Source organism: Prionailurus viverrinus, chromosome E2, assembly GCF_022837055.1.
Source record: "Prionailurus viverrinus isolate Anna chromosome E2, UM_Priviv_1.0, whole genome shotgun sequence".
Lineage (NCBI taxonomy): Eukaryota > Metazoa > Chordata > Mammalia > Carnivora > Felidae > Prionailurus > Prionailurus viverrinus.
This window is the reverse complement of record NC_062575.1, coordinates 7,353,995-7,381,543: the sequence shown is the minus strand read 5'-3', so window position 1 is coordinate 7,381,543 and position 27,549 is coordinate 7,353,995. Positions and strand designations below refer to the sequence as shown.

The window sequence follows — 27,549 nt, the reverse complement described above, 5'->3', positions numbered from 1 at the left end:
GAAGTCTTGTCTCAAGGGGACAGTGGACATGGGTGTAAGTGGTGAGGGACAGCCGAATGTCTCTTCCCTGGATGACAAGGCCCGAATAGCCATCCTTAGTTTCGTGTGGAAAACAAGAAAACCCCCACTACACTCAGTCTACTTGGTGCGAGAGAACTAAGAAGTATCTATCATTGTTCTCCAGGACCTTGTTGAAATGTTCTGCAAGTCTGCGATGCCTCTCAAGGACACTGCATAGATGTCTTGCTGAACTTATCCACTCTTTCAGTGGCCTTCTCATGCGGACACGTCATGCCATTAGTGGGCTGTACGTGAACAGGGGAGCCCGCCGTGCAGCACCTGGACTGCTGGACTTGCTGAGGTGCTCATACAAGCGAACTCCAGGCTAAAGCAAAAGCTTGTTAAGATAGAAAAAGACTCCGAAAACCTTTTACCAAAAATGCTCACCACCACCTCACATTTATGTTTTAATTTATCTTTGAAAGTACTTTCACGACATCTTATTTTACGCTCACAACCACCCGTGTGAGGAGGGTGGGTGGGTGGGTTTGTAGAAAAGGCAGATACGGGTCATTCCCAAATGAGGAAACAGGCTTCAATCGCTTGGTTAAGGCCACACAAACCATTCATGGTTGCAGGTCTCCTGGTATCAGGTTGAGTGCTTTTCTCCAAAAGATCCAGGCAACATTAACCAGGGACTATTCACCTGGCACCTTCTTTCTACAAATAATCTCAAAACAGCTCGAACGTCACCTTCCGCAGCAATCTATTTGCCTTATGCTTTAATACTGGCTTTTCTGAAACTGGAATTGTGGAAGGGGTGAAGATCCTCTGTCTTCTTTCCACGTTGGTTCCTATGCAACTGTACAAACTGAATGTCTTACACAGCAGTCCTCAGGAGTGGCTAGGCGGTAATGACAGCCTTCAAAACATTCCTCATTGGAAGCTGCCTTCAGAGAACAAAACCTCTTCCCGGAAGAAAAGCAGTCTATTAGTTCAGAGTTATGTTTCATTTTTAAATTACAAATAGCATCATTCCCTTGACCATCTTCCTTAATCGGATTTTTAGCCATTTCCTAAATGTTACTCTATGCTCAGAGACCAAAACTTTACAAACACTGAGCATATGCAAACGTGCTGGTTACAGACTCTGAGGGGCTTACCCCAAAGACATTCCAGAAAGGTTAGAGCGATAGCACTAACAGAACACTAACACCTCTGAACAGAACTCCCCTGAGGAAGAAAACCCTCATAAGGGTTTGTATCAGGAATGTATGGCAACGATATTAATTAAAATAATGACTTGTGTGTGTTGAGTGGCACTTGATACGTCTTGTCTAATTTAATCCTCAAAAGAATCCTATGAGGGAAGACACAGTTCTATTTGTTTAAAAATCAAACCTTACCATGTGATCACACAGGTGTAACGCCCTTATATCATAAAGGGCAAAGAGTAATTCCTAAAAACTACAGGAATGAATGGCTAATATGTCTCTCAAAAGCTTCCACTTCCTCAGAGGGTTGGTCTGTAGGGATCTGACCCAATTTGGTGGTTTTCACACATTTTCAAGCCTGTTAGTGTTTTGCCACTCCTGTATCAGTGCACATTTTAGTCTACTGTAACTGGATAGAGATAGTAGAGGACAGAAGTAAGTACATTTTTGACTTCTGAGAAACTCAAGACATTTCCAATTTTCCTCATCTCGCTCTGTGGCTGCAAAATGACTTCTATTGTACCCATCAAAAGGAGGAAAACACAAGAAACCGCATCTCAAACTGATCTTTGCTTCTTTTTTTCTCCTATCATGGTTTGTTTGGTCCAAGAAGGTAAGAAATGAAGACTTCATCCAAGAATCTGTTCTTTTATTTCTTTTCTTTTTTTTTTAAGTTATTGATTCATTTTGAGGTGGGGTGTGGGGAGAGAGAAGGAGAAAGAGAATCCCAAGCAGTCTCCCTGCCACTCGAGCTCACAAACCGTGAGATCACGACCTGAGCCGAGATCAAGAGTCGACTAAGTCACCCAAGTGCCCTTCCAAGAATCTATTAAGTAGCAATTTGAGGAGCCAAGATTTGCTACCAGGTATCCATTTGTATCTAACTATCTAGATATTGATGTAGATTTATTTAGATAGAGATAGATACATTGTTTAATACTGTGTTTCTTGAAAACCATCTCACCAAGTGTGATCCGATCGGTGTTTCTAGCTCCTTCAGAGTGATCGAGCCACAGGAGAAGGCAGCCATATGAGAACCACTATGACCAAGAGGAAGACCGTCAGCCCATCCCAAACAAGACACCCGGAGGCATGACCCCCAGGACTTCTGCCATGGCCATGTGCCTTAAACCAGTCGACTACTTCCTGGAGGTCAAATGGCTGAGCCTCGTAACCCAGCTCCTTCTTGGCCTTCTCTAGACTAAAGTAATGTGTGACGCCAGTTTTGTAAACTTCTGTGCGGGTGAGGAAGGGCTGGAAGTTGTAGACCCTACCAAAAAGGAAGTGAGCCATTTCTGTCAGGAAAGCAAAACAGTAGATGAGGGTCAAGGGCAGGCGGATGGATGGGAACCTGTAGCCCAGGCCCTCAACCAGAGGCCGGAGGAACTCAAAGTTGTTCACGGGTCTGCCGTCCGAAATGAAGTAGGGCTGCCCAGAGGCCACGTGGCCCTTGGCAGCTGTCAGGGCCTCTGAGGCCAGAATGTGAGCCTGGACCAAGTTATCCACGTGGACAAATTCAACGAGGCTCCCAGGATCCCCATACACAAACTTGAAGAGACCCCTCTCAATGTAGCTCACTATCCTGGGAAGGTGCCTTTGTTCTCCAGGCCCGTAGATGCCAGCCGGCCTCAGAGCACAGGTTCTCAAGATACCATCACTTCTTACCAGGGTAGCACCATTGGCCTCCAGCACTTTCTTTTCTGCAATAGATTTGGTCCGAGAGTAGTGATCAGGATGGAGGTGAAGAGGTAGGTAAGGCAGAGATTCATCTCCATTTCTGATAACTTGACCTCCAAAGATGACATTGAAAGTGCTAGTGTAAACTAACCTTGGCACCCCTCTCCTCCTGCAAACCTGGAGGATGTGGTCTGTGCCCCCGACGTTGACTTCTTCAATCAGGCTTCGATTCAGCTGCTCCCGCCCCGACATGCCGTAAGAGGCGGTATGGAACACACATGCAATGTCCACATCCTGGAAGGCTTTCTCCACATCACAGAGGTGGCGAATGTCTCCGTGTATAAACTTGACTCCCTCTGGCAAGGGACGAGCAGGGCTTTTGATGTCAAAGAGAATCACGTGGAATCCTTTCTGGTTCAGAGCACAGCCTAGGCTGAAACGAGGAAAAGCAAGTTAGATCGAATCGTGACTGAGCTATGCCTGACGAAAACCGCATAAGATAATTCAGCAATCAATGTGGGGCTGACCCAAGTCTTCTGGGCTTATCCTGAGTCCCCTCGCTTTACATGTTCATTGTGCAACAATCCCTTATGTAAGCACGCGAATATTCAAAACTGAGGGTCCACATATCCTCGCTTCTTCTATCTTCTCACATAGATGGTAGCAACTACAGGTTCCATTTTCCCCCTCTGTTTTAGGACCCACCATCCATTCTTTGGGACATTCATGCATGATAACAGAGCTGCAAAGGAATAACTTATTATTTGGGGGCACCCGGGTGGCTCAGGCACTTGAGCCTCAGACTCCTGGTTTCGGCTCAGGTTGTGATCTCATGGTTCGTGAGTTCAAGCCCAGCATCGGGCTCTGTGATGACAGCGTGGAGCCTGCTTGGGATTCTCTCTCTCTCCCTCTCTCTCTCTCTCTGCCCTCCCTTGCTCACTTTCTCTCTCTCTTTCAAAAACAAATAAACATTAAAAAAAAGAGTAAGTATTATTTTAAAATGTTTTTGGTGGGCGCATTATCTATACCCGCCCCCAATTTAATGCCTTTACAAAGAATCTTTCTTAAAGTAGTATATATCTGTAGTTCTGAATTTCAATGTCTGAGCAGTGGGCAACCTAGTTCATTTCTGGTTTAACACTGTTCAAATGAGTAAAAGTCTACACTGTACTCATGTCAGAGTCAAAAGCTGTCATTTTTTTTCCAGCAACTACCAATAAAATAATTCCACAGACGTGTTTATCGATGCACTGACCGGAAACCAAAATAGCCACCTCCTCCTGTAATAAGGACCGTTTCCTTCGGGGATTTGCGGGAGTCCATAGGTGGCAGTCAGGAGCTCACTGGACCTAGTAGAAAGAAATGCAACAATGTTACTGACCCCACCTGGCCTAGTGCTGCATCAGAAAAGGGGAGCTTATGAAGACTCAGCAGAACGCCCAACAGAGGACGGGCACTCTGTGATGTCATTTCTCACACTTCCTTTGCTTGGAGCTCTAAGGGTCTGGGGATTGGTTGTCCCATTACCTTTCCACGTACCAAGGTCACATCTCTCAAAAGCACAGGGTTGCGGAAATGCTTGACGAGTTCTTCTGCACAACCGTACTAAGTACCTGAGATCGCCAGGAAAGCTAACCAGTCCACCATGCAGAGAGAGGTCCGTCGGTGGGACAGCTACGGAGGCTGTTTCTAAACACAGTGGAGGTCAGTCACTGATATTTCAACCCAGACTTCCTCCCTGGATCTCCGTGATGTGGTGGCAATCTCCCTCCCTGACTTCATCTGGCGTTCTCCCGCTGCCCACTGGACTCCCTTTGAGATGCCAAGCCCGTCTGCAACTTGAGGGCTACACACACCTTCTATTTCACCTTAGTGGGAAGGGCTGTTCTTTGCCCGGCTGTACCTTTCCCAATCACTAGGTCTGCCTGAATGTCACCTGCTCAGTCAGGGATGCTTTTCTGATTGCCCTAAGGGAGAGCCCCTGACCTTAAATACTGCTGTTGTTTCTTCCTGGCACATCTTATCACCTGAAAGTATCTTTTTTGTTTTAAACTATTGCTCTCCTTACAATAGAACATAAGTCCCATGAGAACTGAGACCTTATGCCTTTTCCACTGACATGTCTTTTCCAGAACCTACCACATGGCAGATGTTCAACAAATATTTGTTGAATTTACGGGTGATTTTGAACACTGTGAAATACACTCAGTTGAGTAAAATTGTTTTGGGCACAAATGATGCAGGGCTCTGCAGTGTGTAAGAGTCATCGCTGTGTAAGTCAGCGCTGACTTTCTTTTCTTTCTTTAACATTGCCATTTTCATTAAACTTCTCTCCTAAGAAATTCTGGGGGGTGCCTGGGTGGCTCAGTAGGTTAAGCATCTGACTCTAGATTTTGGCTCTGGTCATGATCTCACGGTTTGTGAGCGTGAGTCCCGCATCGGGCTCCATGCTGGCAGCGTGGAGCTTGCTTGCGATTCTTTAAGTAAATAAACAAGCAAATAAACACAAGTCTGGGTTACGGAATGAAAACAACACAAAGCTAAATGAGACGGAACTCCTGCATTCTGGAACTGACGATGGAGTGAGGCTTTTGGAAGCAGCTAAACTACAAGGTGAAAAGGAGGAAACAAGATTGCTGTCACGTGTCGGTGTAAGCAAGGTGCCGTGGGAGCACCGAGCTGGGCATGGAGAGAAACTGACTCTGAAGAGCTCATGAGAGAAGACTTCACTGCGAAGTGGGCATCAGAGCTGAAGGGTGACAACAAGAGGACTGAGGCGGGCTGAGACAGGCTGAGGGAGCATGATGAATGAACAGAATGGTGACGGGAAAGGCTGTGTTGGGCAATTAATAATAGTGATTCAGGCGGGAAAGATAGCCTGGGGTCAGCTTGGAGACACCTCTGAGCTCCTGAAGGGGAACGTGAATTCTATTCTGCAGACAACCCAACAGCCACGCGCCCTCTGGTCCTTGCAAAAGATCAAACTTTTCCCGGAGGGAAGGAGAGCCTGAACACCGGCAAGGTCTGGGTAAGAGGTGATGGGGCTGTGCTAGAGGCCTATCAGTGAGGACGCAATCCCAGGGTGCTCCGCTGAAATCAGGACGTGAGCCGGCGGCCGAGCAACTGAGTGAGGCCGCAGTGGGCCACACCCAGGCGGAGTCTGAGGGGTGTGCCATCATTAACCCAAGCGACACACACAGGCTTTGAAAACGTTCTGTTTGGTTAATAGAGTTCTGATTCATAGGATGCCAGATAACAAAGTCTAAGATTTTAAAAAAAATTTTTAATGTTTAATTATTTTTTTGAGAGAGAGAGAGTGAGCAGGGGAGGGACAGACAGAGCGGGAGACAAAGAACCAGAAGCAGGTTCCAGGCTCCAAGCTGTCAGCACAGAGCCCGACGTGGGGCTCGAACCCACGAACTGTGACATGATGACCTGAGCCGAAGTCAGACGCTCAACTGACTGAACCAAACTGACTGAACCACCCAGGCGCCCCAAGGTATTCTTAATACCTCCACAAGAATTCCACGGTAAGGGATTCAGAAAATGGACCAGGCCTCAGAGTCCAATTAAGAAAATTCCAACAGAAATTCTTCCTAATCTCTTAATTATTCTGTTTTTGAAACCACCCACTCCGGACCAGTCACAGGACCACAGGTCAGTCATGGCACATGTGCACATTAATCATGCTGGGAATGTACAAGTGCACGTTATTAATGCTTCAGAGGACCTGCCAGGTCTATTCACCCTCCTTCTCATCAGCTTCCAACTACTGCCACAAGGATCCGAGGGGAGAACTTGTATGACTGACCTGATCAAGGGGTCAGACGAGAAAGGTGGCAATGAATAGGGGAAAAGTAATGATGGGGCAAGACAGCGAGGAAAAGAAGCCTATCCACCAGGTGGGTAAAACCTTCACAGATCACCAGCCATTAACATCCCCACCCGAGCTGCCGTCTTGCTTCCTGGCTCCCTACATCAAAAAGCACAGAAAAAAACACAAAAAACAAAAACACCGCAGTAAACACATCTCCCGGAAAACTGCAACAAACTTCCAAGAACACTAAGCCAGAAGGGAGAAGCGTATGCAATTTTTCTTCAACTAGCTGCCTGACTTTTACATTCTTCATGGCTTCTGTTTTATTAATTAGTTACCATCTGATTCCTCCTGGGGCTGGGCACTCAGGCCAATGTTTATAATCACAATTACTTTAAGGCTCTTTCAAAACCCGGCTTAGTAAATGCTTTCCTCTGGGTGGAGGGGGGAAGGGTCACATCTGACCTGAGCAGTCATTCTATCAGATATGGGTTAAAGTTAAGTACATGATCCAAAAAAAGGAATCTTAATTACAAACAGGAAAAAATGAAATTTAAATCCGCCTGACCTCTTGATAATACTAAGATAAAGTGAGGGTAATAAAGTTGACATCTCACAGGGAAGTTATGAGAAAACTCATAAAAATGACTACGGGTACCTTAGACTTACAAAGACCTAATTAAATGCGAAGGATCAGTAATAAGAACCTTAGATTATGCACACAGTTCCTTCATCCCTTGAGTTCAAGTTGATGACGTTACTAACCCTCTGGTATGATAATGTAATATACAAATCTAGGTGCCACTGGAGTCCACAACAGATAGGAGAACTGAAGACTGCTTTCATAAAAATAAAATTTTACTACGTTTGCTTTAAGCAAGATAAAGTAACTCCAAGTAGTTTAACCCTGTGATGGTGTGTTTTAAATTACTGCCCAAGTACTACCTAGAGGCAAAAGGTAACTGTGTTCTTACTGGATTGAGATTACGAAAATACATTGAGGCTAGAGGGTTTAGAAATGGTGCTGTTCAAATTCCATGTGTGATCTAAAAATTATTTGTGTTTAATATCAAGCAAAGCAATAAAGATGTTGTTAAAGATAAGGAGAGTAACCCTGATACAGGTGAAGGGGGTGGGAGGTATACAACCTAAAAGGCCAAATACACTTGGAAAGAAAATTAACTGGAAAGTCGATATACTCATAACAGAGAGTAGCATTGTGGTTACTGGAGACTGGGGGTTGGAGGAAATGAGCCGGCACAAATTTCCAATAATAAGAGAGAGTAAGTTCTGGAGAACTAGTATACAGCAGTATATGTGACTACAGTCAACAACACTGTATTATATACCTGAAACCTGCTAAGAGTAGCTCTTGAAAGTTCTCAGCACACACGCAATAATTATGTGAGGTGCCTTAGATGTTAACATACTTTATTTTGGTTATTTCACAGTATAACAAATCATCACGTTGCAAACCTTAAATTTACAGTGTTAGGTCAATTATCTCAATAAAGCTGGAAGAAAAAAAATATCTTAAACTACCCCCCCCCCCCCCCCCCCCCCCCACTGGGCTACAAATTATGCAAGTTGTACTGGTTGAGCTAGACCTAGCTCTTGAAGCCAGGCCTGCAGGACTTCCCAGCCAGGACTCTTAACCCTGTGTGTCGCCCCCCCCCCCCCACCCGGGGGTTGAGACAAGGCTGTACCACCGCTGCTACTATTACTTATTATGTTTTATTTAAATTTATTCACCTTTTTACAAGAAATACATTCATTTTAAGAGGGAACCTCACACTTCCACTGTAAGTGGGAACCACCCGTCCTACGGAAAAGTAGTATTTCTAGGAACTGCGAAATGACAAGTGATCAAGTCTAGCTAGATACAGATGCCTGCTGCAAACTCTGAGCTTGGGGGGGGGGGGGCGGGGGGGGTGTCTGCTGTTAAACACACACACACACACACACACACACACACGAAGAAAAAAGGAAAACCCCCAGCCCCTAGACAGTGTGTGAGGTCTTCGCGACATTCTAGAAAGCCACGCGGCGCCCGGCTCGTTGGAATCCGAGAGAGCGCTGGAAAGGGAAGGACGTTCCCATCACCCGGGTGGACGTCACTCACTCCCGCGCCCCGTACCACCTGTCGCCCGGCTCGTCCCACCCCGGCCGCCACGACGCGCGGGGAGGGGCCGGGTCACCGACAGCCGGCTCGGCCCCGGGTCCCGGCGGAGCGGCGGTGGCCCTCCCGACCCAGGCCCGGGGCCCACTCACAGTGGCGAGAGACGGCAGCGCACGCAGGCCGTGAGAGATACGCTCGCCCCAGGCCGGTGCGTCCGCCGCGACCACCCCCGCTCCGCGCGGGAGCCGTCGGGCCGGCCTCCTGGAGCCACTTCCGGGCCTCTCTAGGAAGCCCGGAGGTCTCGGCATCTCTATGATGTGCGGGTCTCTCGTCCATCCTCACCTGGGCTGGGCCAGCAGGTCCACTCCAGGAATCTCTCTCAGGTGCCCAACCCGAGCGTTCCAGCCTCGCGGGAGCCCTTGCAGGGTCATCCCTACTGCTATTCCCACCTCCACTGTCTGCTTTTAGACTTCCGCCTCCGTTTTTGTGTCCCCACAGGGCTGAGCACAGTGCCTGGTAACTGGGGAGGGGGGCGGTGCTCAGCTCAGTCAGTACTGCTGGGATGGATGATGGATGAGGCTCCATGAAACTACTGAATAGTCACTCTCAGGTCTTTTCAACTCTCTAGCTCGGAGTCTCCACGTTTATGTATGTCTATATGTTTTCCCGTGTCCCTGATTTACCCTAGTTTTTTTTTCCGGTTCCAGGTATGAGGGAATGAAAGCAAGACACCGGTAGCGTCTGCTACGCATCAGAATCCTGTAATGCTGTGCTTTTAAAAAAAAAAAATAAAAAAAAAAATTAAAAAAAAAATTATTATTTAAAAAAATTTTTAATGTTTATCTTAGAGAGAGAGAGAGAGAGAGAGCGAGCATGACCTGGGGAGGGACACAGAGAGAGGGAGAGACAGAATCCAAAGCAGGCTCCAGGCTCTGGGCTGTCAGCTCAGAACCCAACACAGGGCTCGAACTCATGAACCGTGAGATCATGGCCTGAGCTGAAGTGGGACGCTTAATGGACTGAGCCAACCAGGTGCCCCTAAAAAAATTTGTGTATTTATTTTTGAGATAAAGCATGCACGAGTGAGGGGCAGAGAGAGGGGGACAGAGTTTTCCAAAGTAGGCTCTGCGTTGACAGTGGACAGCCCGATGCGGGGCCCAAACTCACAAGCCACGAGATCATGACCTGAGCCAAAGTTGGATGCTTAGCCGACTGAGTAACCCAGGAGCCCCAGTGTGTGCTTTTTAAGGGCGCTCCATGTTGGGTTGCGGAGGAGTGGGGTTTCTGTCCGACCCCACTGATTCCCTTGGACACAGCTCCTGAAGTGGCTTGTGACCTGAGCCTTAAGGAACAAGTAGGAGGTGGCCCAAAGAGAAGAGAAGAAAGGAACATTTTGGTGGAAAAAATAACAGGGCAAAAGCATAGAGTCAGGATTGAATGCCACATGCCTGAGGAATAAAGAGGCACTGCAGGCTAACGATATTTGTGGAGATCGAAAGGAGAGGAGAGGGAGAGGAAAAGGGAGACACAGTTCTGTATAGTACTCAGACCAATTAATCTGAAGGGAAAGACCATTGTCTACATTGGGACTGTCCAGGGGGATTCAGCAAGACAGCAGAAGTCTGTAGGTGGGAGAGGGCATGATCCAGACCCCCATATTCCACCCTTTTCTCAGAATTAACCTCTTGACTGCTGCTGGAGCTTCCTCAGAGCTCTGCTGTGGTTTCAGGACACCGCAGCATCTGAAAACACTGATACACTTTGAGGGTGTCTGTCTGCCCCTCGAGATCATTTCTCCAGGAGGCCACACTTTCAGGGGTGGTGGTGTTCAGACAGGATGTGTTGTGATCAGCTAGGAGGTGTCATATTAACGTCTCACCTATAGTATAGTAGTGAGCATGAAGTGATGAATAACTTACCTTTCTAGTCTTTAGGCTTAGAGCAAGTATAGCAAGGAGGTAAGGAACAGACCTTAGAGTCAGAGCGGTGGGGATTGGAACCCTGGCTCTGTATAGAAGAGTCCCGAACTGATGAAATGAGGTGAGGTCTGTGTCCTCCTCAGACCCCTCCTGGGCAATGTTAGCTGCTTTTGTTATAGATCATCTTCAAGACTACGTGTGCAAAACTTGGGCGGGAATATTCACATCAGCATTATTCATAAGCGCTCCAAAGAAGAAGTAATCCAAATGCCCATCAGTGGGTAAATGGATAAATAAAATGTGGTCTGTCCATACGAATAGAGTATTATTCACCTGTAAAAAGCAACCAAGTACAGGTCTTCCTCGACTTGCAGTGGGGTTATGTCCTGATGAAGCCATCGTAAGTTGAAAATATCGTAGGTGGAAACTGCATTTAATTCCCCTAACCTACTGAACATGACAGCTTAGCCTCCCCTCCCTTAAATGTGCTCCGAATACTTACATTAGCCTACAGTTGGGCAAAATCATCTCACATAAAGCCTATTTTATAATAGTGGTGAGTGTCTCGTGTAATTTGTCAAATACTGTACTGAAAGTGACAAACGGAACTGTTGTAGGCGGACAGACGGTTGTGTCTCAGTTGTTCCCCCTCCTGATCGCCTGGTTGACTGGGAGCTTTGGCCTGCTGCTGCTGCCTGGCATCACGAGAGAGGATCGTCCAAAACATCGGTAGCCTGGGAACAGATCCTTATTTCTGATTCCCAATTCCAATGGTGGTTTCTACCCAAGGCCCACGGCTTTCTCACCATCAGAAAGTTGAAAAATCGAAAGTCACACCCCTGTAAGTCTGGAGTCAGGGGCCGTCTGTAGTGATATGGGCTACCGCATGGATGGCCCTAGAAAACATTATGCTCGTGTTTTTACTAGCCATCTTCAGAAGCCAGTCACACAAGACCACATACTGCATGATTTCACGTACGTGACATGTCCATAGGCAAATCCATAGAGACAAAAAGCTGATTGGTGGTTGCCAGCGGCTGGGAGGTTTGGGGTGAGATGGGGAGTGACTGCTCATGGGTACAGAGTTCCTTTCTGCAGTGACGGAATGTGGCGATGGCTGCACACCTGTGCGAATACTAAAAACCACTGATTTGTATCCTTTAAATGGGTGGGTTTTATGATATGTACATTAGACATCTCCATACAACTGTCATGAAAAACAGATTACACCTACAATATTGTCAGTCTCATTGTAATTGCAATGTTGTCTGAGTAGGAGAGGACAGGATGGCCCATCATCCTGGACATGCCCACAGAAGCGTGTCATAGGAGGCAGAATCAATACAGGTAAAAGTTGAGGAACCATTGCCTTAGGGAAATAAGCATAATTCTCCTTTCCACCATCTCAATATGGAGGCTTTGCGCCCCCCGCCCCGGACGCTGCTGTCACCTTCCTCCTTCTCAGGGCAAGGAGGAGAGAGTACAAAGCAGAAGGAAAAGTAAGGTTTGAATAATAAATGCTTTCCAATTAGCTGCCTTGAAAACTGAGAGTCGGCTTGTATTAATCTTCATGATCAAATTACTTCATTTTGTCTCTCGTCTAACTGCTCGGGTAATTTTATGCCAGGATTATTTTAGTCATTCTAATTATGCAGGCATCAATATTTAGTGGGTGTTTACCTAACCCACTGCGTACCCAGAGGTGTCCTTCCCTCAGAGACCACGGCAGTACAATATGAGTAGGCATGCAAGATATAGAAATGAAGTCCCTTTGATTTCTCCCTCCTTGTTTGCAAGGAACGTTCAGGTGGTGTTTCTTGAAAGAACAACGTGTGTCCTGTTCAGATGTATCCACAAAAGGCAGTGCTGTCCGTGTTACCAGTTCATTATATGATACTAAATGCAATTCTTGTGCAGATGTTTCATTAGGGATTCAGTGATGCAAGACAAATTAAAATTCTCCGTTTGTTTAGATTTTCTTTTTGGCAAAGAACCTTTCCTCGCTAGTCGCCTCGTGTTTGAATTTCTGTCACTGGCAATATCACTGAGCCCCTTTCCCTTTGGGACCCCTTCTCCTTTGAGAGAATGCTCTCTCAGTCTGCTCACTGTGCTCCTCTCAGTCTTTTCCTCCTCATCCTTCATCCCATCCTCTCCGTTTTCTTTCTTTGGCCCCTTTGTATATTCTTCCCAGCTCTTAACTGGGTACAACCCACGATTCAACCTCCAGCTTTCTTTTCTTCTACATCTACATCCTTTGCCTAAAAGAAGTCATTAGTTATCTTGGTTTCAACTCTGAACGCAGCCCGAGAGACCCCCGAACATGTATAAGCTTGCCCCTAGGAGGTTTTTTTTTTTTTCCCCAACATTTTTTATTTATTTTTGGGACAGAGAGAGACAGAGCATGAACGGGGGAGGGGCAGAGAGAGAGGGAGACACAGAATCGGAAACAGGCTCCAGGCTCTGAGCCATCAGCCCAGAGCCTGACGCGGGGCTCGAACTCCCGGACCACGAGATCGTGACCTGGCTGAAGTCGGACGCTTAACCGACTGCACCACCCAGGCGCCCCACCCCCTAGGAGGTATTTATGGGGACCGTCCACCTGTGTGAACCTCATGTCCAAAGGTGTATTCCTTATCTCAAGCAATACCTGGCATTGGCTGCATTTTTTTGACATCTTCTTTTCCTTCATTCAGATATCCATTTAATTTTGCCTTGCAAAGTGTCTTGGACCCATACTCTCTTCCCATTCCTTCTGCTTCCTTTCTATTTTCCTGAGGGCCTCCCGAAAGAGTAATATCCCAGGGTGCCATCAGGTTAATCTTGGCCATCTTCGGAGTGTGAATATCTCTTAGACAATCCATCCTGAGGCCAGGCCATGGAGCTGCCCTCTCACTCACTTCCTCCCCTCCGGGGTCTAAAAACACCATGCTCCTGTACCACTTTCTCAAGTCCTGTGGAGTGAGGCACAGCTGATGGTAGGATGTGAAATGGAACACTGCCAGGGCACCACATGGACCACAGGACTTGGGAATGTGGAAAGAGAGAGAGACTAGGGCAGGGGCCTCTGCCTACCAGTGGGTTGGCTCTGTGAATGGCCATTCTTCTTTCACTAAGAACCATCTTGTTTAACTAACTAGGTGTACTCCAGCTGAGTAAATCAAAACAGTTAATTTCAATACAATCACAGGATAATATTTTTGCTTAAATAATCTTATCGAGTGTCTTAAATATATTTTACAATAACTTTGTGGCCGATTTACCTCATTCAACCTATGGAAGATATTCACCATATAATTGGCACAGCGTTCCACCTTGCCAAATCCATCAGCCAGATCAAAGGATTTGAATTCTTTTTGACTTAAATGCCCCAAATGATGCTTAATGATCAGCTGTTAGAAAAAAATGATTTCATATTTCATTTTATTTATTGAAAAATGTGTATTTATTTTGAGAGAGAGAGAGAGAGAGAGCAGGGGAGGGGCAGAGAGAGGAGACAGAGAATCCCAAGCAACCTCTGCACTGTTAGTGCAGAGTCGGATGAGGGGCTCAAACTCATGACCGTGAGATCATGAACTGAGCCAATATCAAGAGCCAGATGCTTAACCAACTGAGCCACCCAGGTGCCCCTCATATTTCATTCTAAATAAGTATATCAGCACCCTCATGGCAATTATTTCACTTTTGGTAGATAGATTGACCGATTGTAGAGTTTGTTATTGTCATGCATTTGTTACTGACATTATTTTCATGGGAAAATGTAGAGCATGTTAAGAGGAAAGGAAGGGGGGGCAGGGCACACTGAGCAGGAGACATTTGAGCAAGGAAATATAGGAGGCCAGGAAATTCGGCGAGTGGACAAGAGCATTCCAGGCTGAGGGAAAACCTCCAAGGCAGGAGTATGGTTGAGTAATGGCAAGGAGGCCCTTGTGACTAAAATGGAGTGAATGAGGAGACAGAAGTCAGAGATGTGGTCCAAGAGCTACAGGGCACAAAACATGTGGCCGTGGAGCCATTTAAGAATTTTGGCTCTGACACTGACTCTGGGTGAGATGGAGAGACTCTGGCAGGTTTGCAGCAGACGGGTGACGTGACAGGGTCGAGGTTATCCAATGATTTCTCTGGTGCTGGGCTGAGGGTAGACTGTAAGGAGACAAGGGTGGAATCAGAGGGATCTATCAGAAGGCTGTGGCTGCCATCCAGGTGAGAGGTGATGGCGGCTCGGACCAGGTTGGCAGCAGTGAAGTGGTCAGGTAGGGGGTCTATTCTGAAGGTAGGGCCAGCAAGATTCCTTGATAGATTGGATGTGGGTTGAGTCAAAGAGCCGAGTCAAGGGGACTCCAACATGAGCGTGCTCAGCTACTAGAAGGGTGAGGCTGCCCTCACTGAGATGCTGTGATGTGCTTCTGGAACACACACATCCTGAACCAGGACTTGAGTGAGCTGTGAGCTGCTAACTCTGCAGGGTAGAGGGAGGAGAAGCTGAAGGTGGTGTGACAGTAAGGGAAGGAGGAAGAGGAGGGGGTTAAAGAGAGAGTGGGAAAAGCTCAAGGAAGGACCTATGAGCTCAGTGGAGTCCACAGTGGTGGAGGTAGGAGGACATGAAGGGTCTTCTTAGAAGGTAGAGTTCCTGTCAGTGTTCTACACACTGTGGTGGCTGTGTTATCTTCCACAACAAACTACCAGAGACTGAGTGGCCTAAACAACAGAATGTGCTGTCTCATAGTTCTGGAGGCCAGGAGTCTGAAATCAAGGTGTGGGTGGGGTCATGCTGCTTCTGAAGCCTTTAGTGGAGGATCCTTCCTTGTCTCTTGCAGCTTCTGGAGGCTCCAGGCATTCCTTGGCTGTGGCCACATCACTCCAATTTCTGCCTCCATCTTTACATGGCCTTCACCCCATATGGCCCTCCCTCTTTTTCTCTTCTATTTCCTATAAGGATACCTGTCATTGGATTTAGGGTCCACCTGATCCAGAATGATCTAATCTAAAGATCCTTAACTTCACCGAAAGTGAAGAAGGAAGCCCCTGCCCCTCCCAAAGCCGAAGCCAAAGCAGAGGCTTTGAAGGCCACGTAAGCAGTGCCGAAAGGCGTCCACAGTCACACAAAAAAGTAGATCCGCAGGTCACCCACACTCTGACAGTACAAGACATGTGTCTCTGAAGACAGCCCAAATATCCTCAAAAGGGCTCCCCAGGAGAAACAAGCTCACCACTAGGCCATCATCAAGTTCCCCCTGACTCCCGAGTCAGCCATGAAGAAGATAGAAGACAACAACACACTTGTGTTCATTGTGGGTGTCAAGACCAATAAATCCCAGATTAGACAGGCTGTGCAGAAGCTCTGTGACATTGACATGGCCAACGTCGACACGCTGATCAGGCCCAATGGAAAGAAAAAAAGGCATATGTTCAACTGGCTCCTGACTATGATGCTTTGGACATGCCAACAAAGATGGGATCATGTAGACTGAGTCCAGCTGGTAAAATCTAAATATAAATTTTTCACCATAAAAAAATAAAAAAAATAAGGAACAAATAAAGATCCTTAACTTGATTACACTGGCAAAGACGCTTTTTTTCCCAAATAATGTCACATTCACAGGTGCATGGCGCTAGGACGTAGACATATCTTTTTGGAGCCACTATTCACCCCACTACAGTGACGTACATGATTCCTCTACCCCTCCTTCTCTCCCAGGCCCAACTCCCAGGTCTTTAAAACTAGGAGGAACTTCACTACAGTTGACTTTACTGCTATACATTTTGTTTTGCAAACAGAAAAGAGAAGTTGAATTTCACAATGAATCCAGAATGGTTGAGAGAGGCAGTGACTGACAAGACACAGAAAAAATTCTGGAAGGGTAGGTCCCTAGGATCTGGAAGAAACCTAGACAAGGCCGTGGGATACGGAATTTGAGCCAATATTATCTGGATCCCAACGTTTGGAAAGTTCTAGCTGATACCTGGGTTATCAGGACACAAAATATGATCATACTATATATTCTACTTTGTAAGCTGCCCTCCTTTCTCAAGAAATATTGCAAACATTTCCCCAAGTCATTAAATATTCTTCAACAACATTATTAAAAAAAATTTTTTTTTACATTTATTTATTTTTGAGAAACAGAGTGAGACAAAGCATGAGCGGGGGAGGGACAGAGAGAGAAGGAGACACAGAATCTGAAACAGGCTCTGAGCTCTGAGCTGTCAGCACAGATCCCGATGCGGGGCTCAAACCCACAAACTGTGAGATCATGACCTGAGCCGAAGTCGGAGGCTCAACCGACAGAGCCACCCAGGCACCCCTACAACATGATTTTTAATGGCCATATAGCAGTCCATCAAATGAAAGTACTGTAATTTATATAACAAATCCTTTATGGTTAGCCATTTAGGATGCTTCTATGCTTTACATATGATAAATAACACTGAAATGAACAACTTCCTCTGTAAATCATCATGCACATCTTTGATTATTTTCAAATGGGCTCATTTTAAATAACCATGAACAATTTTGCAATAGCAATTTCTGCTCATTGTTTTTTTTTATGAACTCAAACTTTCCCTTCAGGCAAAAGGAAAAAAAAAATGGAAAAGAAGTTCCTGGAACATCTGGCTTATGGTGTAATTTACTTTTGGTATTCAGCTGTGCTCCCAAATTTTGAAATGTTGTCTTTCTAATAGACTCATCCTAGATTTAATCTCCCTTCTGGAGATACAGATGCAAGTATGTTTTCTTCTGTGAACTTCCAGCCTGGGAGCCTTGACTATATGAGGGAAGCCATGCCAAACTGTACATTGGTTGCTTTCATCCACTTCTTCTCAATTTGTAAGTCCCTAGAAGGAAGGGACAGAAACTGAAAGAAAGGAGTTTTTGTTGACACAAGAAGATCCTTGTGATAATGGCTGCCATTGAAAACTCTGATATGCCAGGCCTTTTACATATATTAGCTTTATAACCAATATGAGGTACAAATTATTATCCCACTGTTGGTGCAAGACTGCGGCTCAGAGCAGAGAGGGCAGTTCACACAGTCAAGTAAATAGCAGAGCTGCATTTCAGAACTTAGCTCACTCAAAGCTACCGTGTTGTCTGTTAGTGAGACTCCTAGGTTTTTGAATTTTGAACACTGGGAAGATTTCACACCAAAACTTGGGGAGACATGTAGGCTTGCCAGCTTTTAATTTTGCCACGTAAGGGCATCAAAACAGAAGCAACAACTAGCCTGTGATATCCTATCACCACCATCTCATTCACCAAAAGATATTTTAATGCCAAAAAGAGAGGAAAGCTATATAGTCTCTGAAGGTAATCCTTTAAATTGTATGAATTCAGCTTATGAAGATCAGTAGATTGCACTTAATGATGACCATCAGGCCACCATGGACCAGTGAAAAGTGTTTACCATCTCTAGACCACATTTAAGAATTGCACCCAGGGACACCTGGGTGGCTGTCGGTTAAATGTCTGACTCTTGATTTCGGCTCGGGTCATGATCTCCCGGTTCAAGAGATTGAGCCCAGCTGTCAGCACAGAGCCTGTGTGGGAGTATCTCTCTCCTTCCCTCTCTGCCCCTCCTCCACTCGTGCTCTCACTCTCTCTCAAAAATAATCAATAAACTTAAAAAAAAAATAATTGCTTTCAGAAGTCATGTTACCATCAGTGCCTTGATGGAATGATTGCTCGGGCTTGGCTGACAGACATGGAAGGAGATTCGTGGCCTTCCTTCTGCTGCAGGAAGAAGCTGGCAAAACATTCCTTCAGCCATTGAGAGTGGGGCATTCATGCCATTATTCTCTTCTCTATTCAGGGTAGAATTTTCATACTCTGGTCCTTCCCAAGAGGGTGGAAAGGAAGTGAGGACAGAGACAGAGGCTATAGATTCATTTCAAGACATTTAAGGGAAAAGGAGAAGGGAGAGAGATCTGGATACACGGGCAGAAAGATTTTTATACATGCTGATTCCTTAATGTATCTCTGAGAAGTAGAGCTGTATTAGGTGGAGACCCCTTGTCGGTAAATAAGTGGATAAGTCAAAATAGAACTCAGGGATCTTTCAAGCTGGCTCTTTACGGATGTTACTGTTTTGATACACAATGTATGGGAGGCAAGGACAATGGGTTAATGAGTGTATGTTAATGTGTGTGGGTTTCACTTTTTCATTCTTGACGCCGTTCTGCTCTTTGCTGTGGTTAGTGCTAAGAAGAGAAAGAAATGAACCCAAGAACAAGATCAGAGATCAAAATATCAGGATTTAGCACACCACTTCCTGTTGACAGAATCTCTAACTTCTTCCTTAAGTCTCATGAGTGTGAAGTTCTATTGTCTTAAGAGCAGGGCCCTATACCTTTCTCACTTTGGTTCCCAAATGACAGTCCATTGCTTGCTGCCAATTAGGGACAAAACTTTTACCATTCTGGGGGGCTCTCTGAAAAATGAGGACAATATAAGAAGTTTCTCATAAAGTTTAATTTATCCAGTATAAGAGACCACATTTTATTCTGACACTGTCTACTTTTCTTTAGTGTTAAAATATCTTTTCTTTTGTGGACCGTTGATAGTTGATTTTTTTTATTAAAAAAGCTTTTTTTAATGTTTTATTTATTTTTGAGACAGAGAGAGACAGAGCATGAGTGGGGGAGGGGCAGAGAGAAAGGGAGACACAGAATCTGAAGCAGGCTCCAGGCTCTGAGCTGTCAGCACAGAGCCCCATGTGGGGCTCGAACCCACGAACTGTGAGATCATGACTTGAGCCGAAGTTGGACGCCTAACCAACTGAGCCACCCAGGCACTCCCATTGATAGTTGATTTTTAAATGCATTTTCACTTGGCAAACTTAAATAGTGGAGATTCAATGTCTACCCCTCACCTTTTGAAAAGATTGCACAGATCTATGAAGTACAAAAGTTGGAAATACTGATCTAGGCAGTTTTATTATTTAGTTGCAGTCCAATTATTTAGTTACAGTCCCAGGAAATTACCGGCAAGAATCACATGAAAGATTTCTAAGAAGATTACACAGGAAGAGTTTTGCAACATAAAAACTTCTAAACTTATAGGTAGGACAACTTTCTCTATAATGCTAAAATTCAGACTTGGATTTTATTTACAAACACCTTCGATGTCATAGGCATATTCATGGATTAATTACTCCGAGAAGCAGTTCTGAGCTCTGCAAGCCCTATGCTCCCAATTTTTGTCTTTTTCAAAAAGAGAAAGAAAATGTCTTCTGAAAACCATGGAAGAGAGGAGAACTGATTCTCATCACGGGTCTTATGAAAAAGAATGGTTTGGGTAATCTTAGAAGAGGAATCAACAGTTACTGGGACCTAACATGACTGATCAATAAATAAATATTTCATATTAGAATTCCTCTACTGATTGGTGGAATGAATAAACACACTGATTTTGTATTTCAGTAAGGGATTTGACAAGGTCACTTTTGATATTATTGTTGGCAAGATACAGAAATGTCAGATGATTAATACCAACTTGAAAGAAGGTTTCCTGAGGTATGTCTCTGATAGCTATATTGTAATTGTCTATTTACTGGTCTGCTCCCTAAATAGAATTTAGGTTCCTCTCTGAGGGCAGGAACCAAGTCATTTTACTGACCGTTGTATTCTCAGTACCTTGAACAGCACCTGGCACATAGTAAGAACACTGTAAATATGTGGTGAATGAATGAATATCTTATGAAATGCCTTGCTTTTACACTTATAAAGCTATGAGAAGGTTCACTTAGATTCTTCCATGATGTGTTGCTAGGAGGAGGGAGTAGTGGACCCAATCTTAATAACATCAAATATAACAGGGTTTCCATTTTGATACAAATAAAATATCTTACAGGCATAGGGAGAGTTGAGCCTTACCAGATGGTTTAAAAAAGACTTAGGAACTTTGCTTCTGTTAATGGCTGATAAGATAAACAGGATCAACTCTCTTGCTGAGAGCTTGTCCAATAAAGCCAGATAAAATATAACACCTATCTCCTCAAAGCCATCAAAATACTGCTAGAAAATAGCTGATAACCTGAAATTCTATGTTCTTGAAGTGGAAACATCCTTCAAAAATGGATAATGAAAACATTTTCAGAAAAACAAAAACAAAGATTTCATCACTAGCACCTATACTAAAGAAAAGTGATCTCAGGGGCAAGCGTGGAGATATGGGAAGGAATGAGAAGCCGCAAAAGAGTAACTTCTTTGTTGGACAATATAAATGAATGTTGACTCTATAAAACAAATATAAAAACATCCTGTGGGATTACGACAACTATACCATATACATCCAGATGGTGGGGAGCGGTGTACAAGTGTTCAAAGGTCCTGGCATGAGGTATATACCAAGAAAGCAAAAATAACAAGTCACGTTGGTCTGTGAGAAGTCATTTAAGTAACTGTTAAAAGCATCACAAAGAGTGCACAACTGTCAAGGTAATGAAGGGGGAGCGTGGAAAAATAACAAACAATGATTAATTCAAAGGAAGCCTAGAAAGTAGAAGAAAGGTAATGTAGAATAGAAGGGACTAACAAAAGTGAAACATTAAAACAAAATATTTCAAGCTAAACATATCAATACTTATATTAAATGTAAAGGAACTAAGTTGTTTACTTAAAAGACAAAGATTGTTATACTGGAAAAGAAAAAAAAAGTGCCTAGTACATGTTGCTTTGAAAAGACATATCTGAAAGGTAAGAATACAGAACAATTGAAATCAGAGAGGTGGGAAAGACCTAACTGATATGCATGGAACAGTGGAACCAACCACAGAATATACATTCTTTCTAAGCACATGTGAACATTTATAGAAATCAACTGTGTGATGGACCATAGAGTAAGACTCAAGATATTTCAAAGGACTGAAATCACACATAATGTGTTTTTCAACTTGAGTAAAATGAAGCTAGAAAGTGCGATAATATATCACTAAAATTTCCCATATGAAATTATTAAATACAATTCTAAATAACCCATGTAACAAAGAACAAATCCTAGTGGAAATTATAAAATATTTTTTAGTCAACTAACTTGAATTATAACTTTTTAAAAGTAAAGTAAATAAATAAAACATTTTCCACTGAACAATAATGCAAATAATACATATCAAACATGGAGGATGCAGCTCAGACATACTTAAAAATATAGCATAGCCTGGGGTGCTTGGTTGGCTCAGTTGGTTAAGTGTCTGACTTTAGCATGGGTCACAATCTCATGGTTTGTGAGTTTGAGCCCTGCATCGAGCTCTCTGCTGTCAGCACAGAGCCTGCTTTGGATCCTCTGTCCCCACCCCCCCCCCATCTCTCTCTCTCTTTCTCTGTGTCAAAAAAATAAACATTAAAAAAATACATATATATAGTATAGCATATAGTTTAGAAAGAACAATGGTTTTAAAAAACATCCATCTACAGAAATTAGAAGAAATTAGGTTCCCTGTAATCCTATAAAACAAATAAGATATAGACCTATTTGGAATTAATGATAACTGTGCAGTTTAGACGTCTTCTCCCCACACATGTCAATAACAGAACAACTTGATCAAGTCCCAACTTCGGGGTGTCTTCTCCTGGTGTTTTACCCTCTGACAGTATGAGACGGAGAATGAGATATATATTTGTACAATTCCAAATCCACACTTAGAACATTACTTATCATCTAAAAGTGTAAGAATCACAACAAAAGTTGGGTTACCAGCAAGACCACCCCGGTTACATTCACCAAAATGACATGTTCTTCAGCTATTGCAACAACATGATTTTTTAAATGTTTGAACTCTGAACAATGTGGCTGCCTCAGGCACGTTGCACCATATTCTGCTGTGTATAAGGTGCAGTTAAGAGAAATGAGGGCTATCAACCTGGAGAAGGAAGAAAGCAATCTTCAAATAGCTGAAAGAAGCAGGAACTAGATGTGGTCTATGTGACTCCAAGTGACAAAGAAAGGACAAGTACCACGGTCAAGCTCGGTCTAGAGGAGAACTTTCTTTTTTTTTCTTTTTAAGTGTATTCATTTATTTTGAGAAAGGGACAACATGAGTGGGGGAGGGTCAGAGAGAGGGAGAGAGAGAATCCCAAGCAGACTCCACACTTGTCAGCACAGAGCCCCATGCAGGGCTTGAACCCACGAACCGCGAGACCATGACCTGAGCCGAAATCCAGAGTCAGACACTTAACCGACTGAACCACATGGGTGCCCTGAGGAGAACTGGATAGTCAGACTTCAAAGGCTTTGCTGTGCCCATCATCAGAGGTGTGCTGACAGTGGACAAGATCACCACTTAGTAGAGATGTTACAGAGTCCAATGGGAAGTTACTTCTTCACATTCCCTTCTATACTCAAGAACCACGGATTCTAAGAAAGTGTTCATTTTAGGATTCTCAACAATGTTTCTGTTTGTTTGTTTGCTTTGGCCCAGGGTGGGAAATCCTCTCTTTTGTGTAAGATATCTTGTCTTCAGAAGGTGCCTTCCAAAAGGCACCTCTGTCGGTAGAAGGAAGCAGCACATTGACCTGTTGGCATCATTAGCAAGAATATAAGTTAAAAAATTTTTTTTAATATTTATTTATTTTTGAGAGACAGAGACAGCATGAGCAGAGGAGGGGCAGAGAGAGAAGGAGACACAGAATAGGAAGCAGGCTCCAGGCTCTGAGCTGTCAGCATAGACCCCCATGCGGGGCTTGAACCCACGCACTGTGAGATCATGACCTGAGCCGAAGTCAGATGCTTAACCGACTGAGCCACCCAGGCGCCCCAGCAAGAATACAACTTGATCCAAATGCCTCCTTCCCCTAGGAAAGCTAAGGATAAACTTGCAAAAAAAAAAAAAAAGAGTGGGGGGGGGGACACTTCCAAGCAAGGATGGCCTCAAGGACAGCTCTAAAATAAAATGAGGGGGACAAAAAGGAGATACAAATCAGCTCAGCCAGATGGAGGAAGTCCTCATTCAGAGGCAGAACAGCCCTCTGTTGGACTAGGACCCTGTGGACCTCTGTGTTCCCAGTTGGCTAAAATCCTTCCTTTCCCCCACCATCCAGCCCCACTAGTCACGGCTCCTGCAGCAGCTATATGCCAAGGTCAGGAACTGGATCCATATTACTCACTGCTGAATTCCTCCATGGCCGATACAGAATGTGCCACCCAGAAGGCACTCTGTAGAGCTTTGCTCTTCCCTTATTCCTTCAATGAATGTAAATAAAGTACATGCAAAGGGACAGACACTAGGCTAGGCATTTAGTTCACAGGGAATAAAACCCAAAAACCAGATGAGGTTCATGCCCTCATGAAGTTCATTCATGGTCTATCGGGGGAGACAGAACAATTAAAAAAATTTTTTTTAATGTTTATTTATTTTTGAGAGAGAGAAAGAGAGAGAGAAAGAGAGAGAGAGAGAGAGTGGGAATTGTGAGCGAGGGAGGGGCAAAGAGCGGGAGACACAGAATCCAGAGAAGGCTCCAGGCTCTGAGCTGTCAGCACAGAGCCCGGCGCGAAGCTCGAACTCACGGACTGTGAGATCATGACCTGAGCCGAAGTCGGACGCTTAGCCGACTGAGCCACCCAGGCACCCCTGAGACAGAACAATTTTAAAAATAAACAATCTGGGTTCAGAATTATGAATGGAGCTAACTGCAGGTAAGGGGTGAATATGGTGGTGATGGAAGATACTCAGGCTGGGAGGTGAGAAGTGACATTTAAGCACGTGTCAGATGGATGGCAAGGGGACGTGCTGTGTGGTGAACTGGATGGAGAAATAAATGAGTGAGGAGAAGGCTGGCAGGAACCTCTCCTCCTGCCCAGGTGTAAAGGGCTAAGAGGCTGCGAGTGCGCCCAACAAAGAGAAGAGTGGCTATTAGTGCCACGTGCAATGCAAGATTCATGTTGTTCACTTTTAAAAACAACCCTGGGGCTGGGTTCCCTTTCTTTAGAAGAGGAAACAGAGCCTCACGGAAAGGCTAGGAAGTAACTGAGTCAGGATGTGAACTCAGTTCCATGAGGCTTTACAACTCACCCTCCTAATATGTGTACCCCCTGCCCTGTCGGAGGGCAAGGAACATCCTTACCTAGAGTTCCATGTCATGGCAGCTTTGGCCCGCCCCTACGGAGCCCCAGGACTGAGCAGCTGAGAAGCCTTGGGGGCTGCTACCCAGAGAAGATTTGCTTCATCTCTGGTGGGCATGCACATACCTGGAAACCCACCAGGGTGCTCAGTCCCAGCCCCAGTGTGGGAGCCATTGAGAAAGAGCCAAGGGCCCCAGCCAAGAGCCAAAACCAATCCTTCACCCTCACCTAGAAAGCTATCTGACATCACAGCTATCCTGACTGAGTCCTCCTGGGCTGGTGAGGCCACGAGGCCCGGGGAGGCGCCCGCACCTGGGATGTGCACGTGGCTGACGGAAGGGAGCTGGGTGTGTGGGAAGAAGGAGATCTCAGGTCCAGCCAAGGAATTCAGATCCTCACCCCACTGCTTCCTGGCCTGGAGCCAGCAACGTCTCCCCACCTCAGGTGTCTGTGTGGCTGGGAGGGCAGACAGGAGGCGCCGTTGCCCCACATAAGACCCCTGTAAGGGCTTTGTCACCACCCCACCCAGTTCCACTATACGATAAGGTCCACAAGTCATTGCTTCCCACCTGGTCCCCTTGGGCCTGGAGATAGCTCTGAGCCCAGGAGCGCTGCCTTCGCAACTGGGCGGGCTGAGGGCAGATGAGCAAGGCTCATCTGAGATCAGAGACAATTTCCCCAACTCCCTGTCCCAAATTCTCTCTACCTCCATACAAGATAGACTCCTCCTGCCTCCCCCACGTCACCCGTGACTGGAGTCCTTGTCCTCCTCCTGGCCCCTCAGCACATGCTATATTCAGCCATAGTTGGGGACGAGTATATATTCCCCTGGGCACTTTATCCTACTCCTGAAGTTCTTCCTTTCTTGATAAAAAGCACGAATCGCCAGCATTTCTGGGGTTCCTTCTGGTGTGCCAGGCAGGATGAGCTAAGTGCCTTTACCTCGGTATTTTTATTATTTTACAGCTGAGAAGGGGTCTATCGGGGTGGAGTCACCCACCCGACTCTCTACGTATTAAGTGTCAGGGCTCAGGTGAGATTTGAAAACAGGTAATCTGACCCCCCAAGTGAGATATTTTCTTATCCCTCTGGATATGCCAACACCCAGTCTTTATCAGAATTCCAGCCTCCCAGCCAGGCGTCGAGCACACAGAAGACACGCCCCAGGCCCAACGCAGTGGTGGCACCCTCTGGGGCTGTCGGCATCATTACTGGGGGTTGGTAGGGTGTCAGGGTTCCAGAGAGCTGGCTCTTGAGCCAGTGAGTCATGGTGTGGTCAGGTACCATTGCCCTTATAAAAGGAAAGTATCTCTCCCAGCTGCAATTTTCCTCTTTGCAAATGAGGATGGTAATACCCACCCTGAAGTGTTTTTATGAGGTTCAAACAAGGCTAAAACAGGGAGGGACCAGTACATAATATACTGATGGCCTTTTATATTTTGCCTAAAGCAGGCAGTAGAGGGGCTCAGAGCCGCTGGAACAGGGCTGCCTGATGCCCCCACTTTGTGATCTTGAGCAAGTCTCTTGACCTTCTATGCCTCAGTGTCCTCTCTTGTAAAACCACTACAAAACCAGAATCTACCTCGCAAGGAGATTACATTCCAAGAGACTGAGGGTACCGACTGCCGAGTCCCAATGCCTAGAGCAGAGCTCGGCAGAGGAAAGGATCTCAGTGAAGAATGAATGGATAAGTAGGCGAAGGAACGTGGCCCCTGGCACAAATAAATACCAATAGATAGTGACCGTGGTGGTTGTATTAGCCTTGCTCTTATCTCTGCCTGGCATGCCTCCCCTCTGGCAAGACCAGCACATCGGCCAAGAATCTCTTCCTCTGGATTTTATATTCCTCTCCATTCAACACTTCAGCCTGTCGGAGATGGGAGATGAATGGCAGGAATGCCAACTCAGGACAGCCTTCCCCTTCCAGATCTTCCAGACCTCTCTGGTTGCCTGCGTTCACACGCACACACACACACACACACACACACACACGCCCGAGTCAGAAAAAGAATTTGACAGTCACACCACCGGCTCCTGCCGGCGAAGAGTTTTTCTGTGAACTAAAGGTCTTGTTATTCACTGTTCGGATTGAATTCTGTCAATTATTATCCACCTGGTTATCTCTCCAGAGGTCACGGAAAAGAAAAAAACGTGTGTGTGTTGTGGGTGAGTACGTCTACGTGTCATGTGTTGTTTCCATATGTCAGGTGGCCTTGGGGGAGCTGCTGAATGGGAAGAGGTCTGGTATTTATAGGGATCGGCTCTCCGGTTTCAATGACCCACCAGGAAATACATGCCTGCGTGAGTGTGCTTAATCCGTGCTCATCCGAAGCGTGCCGGGGTTCCTTTCTCCCCCTCCCTCCTTGCCTCTCTGTTCATATATCCCGGGCTGCCTCCAGCCAGCCTTTGCCCACTCGTCTCGCTGGTCCTGAGCACACAAAGGTGCAGGGCGTTTCTGAGAATGAGCACCTTCTCTGAGACAGCATGGCTCTGCCTGGCTGTCCCCGCAGCGCTGGGAGGAATAGTTCTTTACAAACTCAAGAAGAGCCCGGGGCAGGTGGGGAGGAAGGTGGTCTGCCTGGCGGGCCTCTGGGCAGGGGCTTACCTGCTCAGCCTGTCCCTCTTCTGGGGCTGGGTCCTCTTCCCCCTGTCCTGTTTCCTCATGTATGCTTACTTATCTGGCCACGAGTTTTTACCTGTGGATCAAAAGGCGGTGCTGATCACAGGTAAGTGGATGGCACTGCAACTCT

The 27,549-nt window shown here is 45.6% G+C and overlaps 2 protein-coding genes across 4 annotated transcripts in view; one reads left to right on the top strand and one right to left on the bottom strand.

Annotated features, from left to right (window-relative positions):
• Positions 1-979: 979 nt before the first annotated feature.
• On the bottom strand, positions 980-27,549 carry SDR42E1 (short chain dehydrogenase/reductase family 42E, member 1). Of its 3 annotated transcripts, none has more exons than XM_047835824.1 (3): positions 27,405-27,549; positions 4,147-4,240; positions 980-3,324 (listed from the first exon to the last, which is right to left on the bottom strand). In XM_047835824.1, exons 2-3 carry the CDS (start codon positions 4,212-4,214, stop codon positions 2,211-2,213), a joined length of 1,182 nt encoding a protein of 393 aa, XP_047691780.1. In that variant the 5' UTR covers positions 4,215-4,240; positions 27,405-27,549; the 3' UTR covers positions 980-2,210. The 3 variants fall into 3 exon arrangements, with proteins under 3 accessions (XP_047691780.1, XP_047691781.1, XP_047691779.1); XM_047835825.1 differs by lacking the exon at positions 27,405-27,549 and adding an exon at positions 9,170-9,282; XM_047835823.1 differs by lacking the exon at positions 27,405-27,549 and adding an exon at positions 8,980-9,123.
• The window catches only part of HSD17B2 (hydroxysteroid 17-beta dehydrogenase 2), a 91,380-nt gene continuing 90,916 nt past the window's right edge, over positions 27,086-27,549 (top strand). The window contains exon 1 of the mRNA XM_047835826.1: positions 27,086-27,525. Coding sequence (XP_047691782.1) covers positions 27,261-27,525 — 265 coding nt within the window. The 5' untranslated portion in view covers positions 27,086-27,260. The remainder of the gene's footprint in view (positions 27,526-27,549) is intronic.

What these genes read in the sequence shown, in the direction of transcription:
- SDR42E1 (XM_047835824.1), bottom strand. Translation starts at nt 4,214, where the DNA reads ATGGACTCCCGCAAATCCCCGAAGGAAACGGTCCTTATTACAGGAGGA. An exon ending in GGTGGCTATTTTGGTTTCCG is followed by an intron (nt 3,325 to 4,146) that starts GTCAGTGCATCG and finishes TCCTCGTTTCAG; the next exon opens with CCTAGGCTGTGCTCTGAACC.